This window comes from Brassica napus, unplaced genomic scaffold (assembly GCF_020379485.1).
Source record: "Brassica napus cultivar Da-Ae unplaced genomic scaffold, Da-Ae ScsIHWf_57;HRSCAF=97, whole genome shotgun sequence".
In the NCBI taxonomy this organism is placed as follows: Eukaryota; Viridiplantae; Streptophyta; class Magnoliopsida; order Brassicales; family Brassicaceae; genus Brassica; species Brassica napus.
The window spans coordinates 28,610-35,887 of record NW_026016639.1 but is presented as its reverse complement, the minus strand read 5'-3'; the positions used below and the strand labels follow the sequence as shown (position 1 = coordinate 35,887).

General features: G+C 34.9%; 1 protein-coding gene across 2 annotated transcripts; it reads left to right on the top strand.

Moving 5' to 3' along the window:
• The first annotated feature begins 2,306 nt into the window (after positions 1-2,306).
• On the top strand, positions 2,307-4,998 carry LOC111214169 (defensin-like protein 1). 2 transcript variants are annotated; one of them, XR_007336346.1, is made up of 3 exons: positions 2,307-2,562; positions 2,855-4,279; positions 4,361-4,998. XR_007336346.1 is itself a non-coding variant. In XM_022716512.2 (2 exons), exons 1-2 carry the CDS (start codon positions 2,499-2,501, stop codon positions 3,022-3,024), a joined length of 234 nt encoding a protein of 77 aa, XP_022572233.1. In that variant the 5' UTR covers positions 2,415-2,498; the 3' UTR covers positions 3,025-3,254. The 2 variants fall into 2 exon arrangements, 1 of the variants encoding a protein (XP_022572233.1); XM_022716512.2 differs by lacking the exon at positions 4,361-4,998 and having other exon boundaries at positions 2,415-2,562; positions 2,855-3,254.
• Positions 4,999-7,278: the final 2,280 nt, after the last annotated feature.

Below are 7,278 nucleotides of genomic sequence, written 5' to 3'. Positions count from 1 at the left end.
TCCACTTCGAGCCTTCGAATACCATTGTCCCATGCTATGCACAGTCCATAATAAACACCCCACAACTCCGCTAAAGGGGCCGAACAAATGCCAATGTTAATAGCAAAGCCCCCTTTCCACCTTCCATATTCATCTCTCATCACCCCACCTGCTGCCGCCAGTCCAGGGTTTCCTTTAGAAGCTCCGTCAGTGTTCAATTTGCACCATCCAGACATTGGTCGTGACCATGCAATCTGTCTCTCCACTCGTGCCCCAATCACGGGTGCTGCCTCAGTTTGTTATTCGCATGTATCACCTCCTGAGTCTTATCCTTAACAAATTGCACTCTGTCTCTACACTTCCCTGTTTCACCGAACACATACCCACATCTCCACTTCCAGCACCACCACACAGTCAAGGCGAAAAGCGTAGGCCATTTTTCTCCATTACCCGTTGAATCTTGCGCTAAATTTTCATATAACCATGGGAGAGATTATTACTTCTCTTCTCATGGGATAACATTTTTCAAGTCAATTTAGCCAATAAAAAAAATATTTTTATTAGATGGAAAAATGTGCAACATTTATTTACAGTCTTAGTTTAAAAGATAAATCTATAGTTATTTTGTCCAAAACCTATTTATAGTTATATATCTTTTACATATGTAAATTGAAACCTATGACCTAAAATTGTGGAAGCTCGGACTTTAAGCGTCAAAATACGTTAAATATTTAAGAGCATCAAAATTGTTAAAAGTTACAATTCAGTGGTTGTGTTTCTAATTTGTTAGGTCAAAGGTGCATGGTTCAAAACCTGGGAGGAGAAAATATTTATTTTTCTTTAGGATGTACTTTTTATTGGGATCGACATGTTTCCAACCGATTTCATTTTGCTCTTTAGAACAGGTTTGAAAATAGTTTTACTTTATGAATATAACAATGTATTTATTTTTTGTTTATTACACTATTTTCTACTACAAAATAGAATAGGATTAGAGCAAAACTTATTATATTATAGAGATATCCTATTTTAAAAGAAAAATAGAATTTATATTGAAATTGCTCTCAAATTTTCCAAAAAGAAAAGACTATCTTCTCAGATTGATATACACCTTTTACGCGAGAGAAGAGATATGAATCTGAGTAGAATTTGTATTAAATTTTCACAAAAAAAATTGTAACCAATTTTATTTTGTCAACACTTTAAAATTGACAATGGAACCCGGTAAAAGCTTATTAGTTATGTGAAATCAAAAGAGTAAATGAAAATCTTGGGGCTTAAACCTTTTTTAAATTTTAAATTTCTTAAGGTTTGAATTTTTATTTTAAGTATTATGCGATTTTCCCTGAAAATCTTGTACATGATAAAGAGAAAATAAATCAGGTTTTTGTCTGCCACTTCCCCATAAGAAAAAAATAAAAGTAAGTGCACTACTTTCTTCTAGTTTAACCAAATGCATTTCTATTATTTCATAGATTTTTTTTTTGAATTCTTAATCCTGTTTATCGTTCATATAACTAGTTTTATTTACAAATTCACACAACTAGTAACAAGGATAAACATTTAATATAATACTAAATAATTGGGTTTTAGCTAAACAGAGTGTGTAAAATACCAAAATTTACGTTTACACCACCTGTAATTTTTTTTTTTTTTTGGTACGAAAATAGATACATTGTTTTACTAATTCACTTAATGGTTTTACAATTAACGGACTCTTGGTTTATTTACGTTTTTCATGTGGCGACTCTCATATTTGTGGACCATACATTATCTGAATAGCTCAATTTTTTACTTAATTAATTCTGAAATAAATACTTGTTTTATTGATTTCGAAAATGACTTCTCCAAACGTTTAGATATCTCTGCGTGTCTTGTCAATTCCAATAAGGAGCAATTTTTTATTTATTACAGTGTCGGCAAAGCAAATAAATCGACAAAATTACAAAACGAAGAAAATGTGAATAAAGCAGGAAAAGAGAAAGGAAAAAAAACGTCAAATCGTCGTCACACCACTGTGGCAGAAATCAATAGGAATATCGAAATTTAATAATGTCCTTCAAAAAGATACTTTAAAAAAATTATTCAAAAAAAATCTCTTAGATATTAAAAAGTTCAACAATGAGATATAATAATCAATAATTTTGATGGTTCTATAGCATTATATATCTATATTTTCCTTGAAAATAGAAAACTTTATTATAAAGAAGATTTTATTTTAAAGTAAGCCTCTGTCATAGAGGATTTCCATGTTTAGGAACAGATATAGAAAATGTTTTTCATCTCGAAATATAGAGACATAAATAATGTTTTCTATATTTTTTTTCAAATATAAACATTATTTGAACATATCTACTTTTATAATAGAAGTTTTCTATTTAAAAAACGTAGATATAGGTTAGAAATATTGTTATACTGCTTTGTCCTTTATATAGTGCCATCTCCTTCATTAGCTGCCTACACACTTAACATTTGTTGCCTTCCAATCTACCTCTGAAATTTTCTTTCTCACTCTCAAAATGAAGCTTTCGATGCGTTTGATCTCAGCTGTTCTCCTCTTGTTCATGATATTCGTTGCTACAGGTTCATTACTTTCATAATTTAATATCTAACTATAAACATATGTATGAAAATATACAACCATTTACAATATATCAATAACATAACATACTTTTGTATATATATGGATCTATATAATATATATATATATATATATATTTCATGTTTCAAGCGAATGTTCTTGTGAATGCTCATAGAAAAAGTTGGTTTGTGTCGCTTATCCTTCCTACATGATTTCAATTATTAAAAACTATTTAGCAAAATTAAATACTTATGGTCTAAACAAAGTGTTTGTATTGGTGTTGATTTTGTCTAGGGATGGGTCCAGTATCAGTGGAGGCACGCACATGTGAGTCACAGAGCCATAGGTTCAAGGGTCCATGCGTGAGCGAAAATAACTGCGCAAACGTGTGCCACAACGAAGGTTTTGGCGGAGGCAAATGCCGTGGACTTCGTCGTCGGTGCTTCTGCACCAGACATTGCTGATTCATTGAACCTCATAAATCATCAAAATCATCGGTCCATTGTCTTGTGTTTGCTTCTTTCTTATCTAAATCTTCAGTAAAGTACCATGTCGTACGGTACGCGTGTGTTTGTCTTTTGTTTGTTCTCGAATAAGTCGTTTGTGTCTTTACAGTTGTAAGGTAATGTTATATTCTAAATGATGGTAACTGGGGATTTGATAATATAAACATGACTAAAATTAAAATGTGGTACTATATAACTGCAATTTATGTGTGTTTGTGGGATAAATGATAGTTTCCATTGAATAAGTGGTGTGAAAATCATATTTGATAAAGGAAAAATATTTTGGGAATTCACTAGATAAATATTAAAAATCTCGGTTTCTATTTTTCTGAACCTGAAAAATCATAGATCAAACCAGAAAAAGTATATTAAACACAAAAAGTTAAATATCCCAGTCAACGTTAACTTTATTGTATGCATGTACTCAATCCATGTCTATGTATAGTCATAGTCTATGCTCTTTAGAAAGGAAGAAATTTGAGATCACACTCTTCAATTTCCACTAGCCAGTGCATGTTATTGTGAAGGAGATTCAACTTCTTTTAAGAGCAAAGTTCTTGGAACTCGATAAGAAAACTTATAAAATGCTGACTATCTACCTCAAGCAACTATAATTATGAAAACTATCTCTCAAATTAGTTTTGACGCCGGGGGAAGTTCCCTAGTGGATAAATTGAAGGTTTGTGGTTGGATTCTATTGTTGGTTTCTTAAGGATCGTCTTGAGGAAGCTGTAGGAGCAGAGATAGTAAGGTTTGAGGGTGGCCCAAACATCGGCAGCTTGGATATAGACGAGCCAAACGCCGTCATCCTCACCACTAAAACAATATAAACTATAACTTCAGGAGATCAGAAAGGTTTTCTGACTTTTACTTATATTTATACATCATTGGTTTTTGGTTTCAATTAAAATGTTTACTCGAATGGAGGAAGTCTCTTTTGCAGGTAGTTTGTATTTACTGTTTTGGACTCTAAGAGTTATTACAGTTATTAGTTTTAGCTGAAGAAGATGAGCATAGCTGTTCTTAACCTCATGGTTATAGTGTAAAACTAACTTCAAGCACTGAAATTCGTATATCCATTGCAATTCGCTTCACCTATCTTACGAAATTAGTTGACATTACCACTCCACCTATTGCAGTTTTCGCAGAGCTCTTTAGGTTCCAAACTTCGGACATCTGACGTCATTGGCAAATACTAATACTCAGTTTCCAGGTGAGTCTGTAATCTTTCATTTAATCATCATCACCAGTATTCTGCAATAAAACTAAGTGATGTCTAACTTTCTCTTCGCAGACATCAGCCTCATCAAGACAACCTTCAACGACGATGCCCAGACAACTCCCTTATAGCCATTTATTCTCCTTCGAGGAAGGTTCACAATCTTTTGCTACTGTGGCATAATCCAGGTGCTTTAAATTATATGATTATATTGTCAATGCAGCAACTGTTTGATTCTATGTATTCTTTCAATTTGGAATGACATACCGTCTTACTATGTGTTAGATTTGAAAGTCTGGTTGTTAGGTAATGTATACTTTTTCCAGTGTTATCTGCGTGCTCAGGAATTTTTTCTACAGGGCCGTGAGTGTATGGTTGGACGTAACGTATATATATGTCATCAGCTTGTCTTTGTTGATCATGGTTGTGGAAGTTCCGTTCATACTTTTTTTTGGTCAATTTTTTCATTAAAAACATTAAAACTTCCAAGATACAACATAGTTTTTCTTATGTAACCTAGCTTGTTTAGCAAGGGAGTCTACAACATTAAGATTTTCTCTAGATATGTAATGAAAAGTGTAATCTCTATGTCTTGATATCTCAAAGATATCCTGTGGCACAAAGACAGCCTCTGTGATACGGACGTTTCTGTTGGTTTGTTCAGTTTTGAACTGATTTAACTCATCAAATAAACTCTTATAATTTCCCATGAAGGCAAACTTTAGAGTAGTTTAGTCGGACCATTTGCTGTGTTGCCATCAGGAGGGCTATTGCTTCAGCCTCTAAAGTAGAATTCATAGGCGCTTCTGCTGAGGATCCATGCATGATTTGGTTGCCTTCTCTTCTGTGTAAGTACCAGCCAAACCCATCTCCTTTCTAGAAGACTTCCATGAAGCATCCACTAGGCAATAGTATTCAGAATTAGGAGGAAGCTTATCTTTTATCGAAACCTTGCTCAGACTTTTATTTTGTCTGTTTTGTTCTTCATCCCCTGTATTTTTGTTTGCCTCCCTCCACTGATCTAGATCTCTTAAAGCTCCATTGATCATGTTAATGATATGATCCCTTTTGTTGTTGAAAATAATGTTGTTTCTCATTTTCCAGAGTCTCCACCCCACAAAGAAATTTAAAATCTCTGCTTGGTCTCTCTGCACCAATCTAATCATTTCATTGATGTTCTGTATAACTCAATTGCTACTCTGGTCCAAGACCGTAAAAGAAGTGGTGCTGAGCTCCCAAACCTCCCTGCCCACTCTGCATTGAAAAAACGTATGGTTTAGCGTTTCCACACACCAGACATGTATTGTCCATTTTTACTCCTCTCCTCCGAAGATTATCCAACAGAGCTATTCCCCCATGTGCAATTCTCCACCAGAAAGTCTTTATTTTTGGAGGAATATTAAGAGACCAGATCGATGAACAACACTTCCTGACTTCTTCAGATATAACAGCACTTGTTTCCTGGTTCCCTGCTTCCATTGTTAAGAAGTTTCTCTGAATATAGTACCCAGTCTTAACACTGTATTCCCATGTTCTTGTGTAGTTCCGTACTAGCACATCTGGTCTCCTTGAAATTGGTGGCCTAATATTTAGGATATATTTTGCATCCTCTTGTCTCACCAGATCACTGATTAACTGGACATTCCATTCTTTGGTACCTGGATGAAAGAGATCCTTAACTCTTATATGAGGATGAGTTTCAGTACCTCTTCCTTGGGCCGGAGATGGTGGTTGAGAATGTAGCCAATTGTCTTTCCGCACATTAATATGCTCTCCATCCCCCACAATCAATTTCATTCCTCTTTTAATCAGATCCTGAGTTTGCACTATACTTTTCCAAGCGTAGCTTGATGATGAATAACATTGTGAATGAAGTAGCCTTAAAAACCCTTGCTAAGAGAGATGTTGGGTTCTTTAGAATTCTCCATCCCTGTTTTGCCAGCAAAGCCTTATTGAAATGCTCCATATCTCTTATACGTAAACCCCCCCCCCCCCCCCCCCCCCCCCCCTCCCCACCCCCCCCCCATCCCTTTTGAGGCTGTAATTTTATTCCACCATATCCAATGGATTCTATGTCTATCATTCATCGATGACCACCAAAATTTTCTCATTGCCTTTGTAATCTCTGTAAATATAACCTTTGGTAACATAAAAGAAGACATAGTATATGTCGGTAGTGCAGAAATTACAGCTTTTAGCATGATTTCTTTTCCCGCTTGAGAAAGAAACCAATTATACCAACTGTCTATCTTATTCATGATTCTCTGCTTGATATATTCAAAAGCATCTTTTCTTTTGCGTCCTATTTTTTTTCTGGCAAACCCAAATATTTCCCAAAACCTCCTACTCTAGTTATTCTTGTTTTCTGTTTCAAAGCATCTCGGAGTGGTAGAGGAATATCTTTTGAAAATGTGATTGCTGACTTCGTATAGTTCACTTCTTGTCCAGATGCATCTTGGTATGTTTTCAAGACTTCCATTAACTTGTTACACTCCTCCTCTGTTGCTCTACAAAATACCAAGGAATCATCAGCAAACAATAAGTGAGATATCGGGGGTCCTCCTCAGTCCTCTAGATGTTCTATATCCGTGTATTTGATTTCTTTGGATGCATTGCCTTATTACACTTGTCAAACCCTTTATACATATAATATACAGCTATGGGGATATAGGATCACCCTGACTAATTCCTCTCTGGGGGAAAATTGTTTTTGTAGGTTCACCATTTAGTAGCACTAAATAAGATACAGTTGATATGCATTTTTGAATCCATCCACACCACTTATCACTGAAGCCCATTCTCCTCATCACTATGTCTAAAATCTGCCATTCCACATTATCAAAAGCTTTGGCTTTGTCCAACTTTAAAGCCATAAACTCTGTTTTTAGATTCTTAGTATGGAGAGAATGCATAAGCTCATGAGCTATAAGCACATTATCAGTGATAAGTCTATCAAGACTGGTTCTCTGAAATAACTCTATCTAACCAGAGAT

Bases quoted from the DNA above. Each gene is read 5' to 3' on its own strand.
- LOC111214169 (XM_022716512.2), top strand. From the start codon at position 2,499: ATGAAGCTTTCGATGCGTTTGATCTCAGCTGTTCTCCTCTTGTTCATG. The intron at 2,563-2,854 runs GTTCATTACTTT...GATTTTGTCTAG, and splicing joins CATGATATTCGTTGCTACAG to GGATGGGTCCAGTATCAGTG.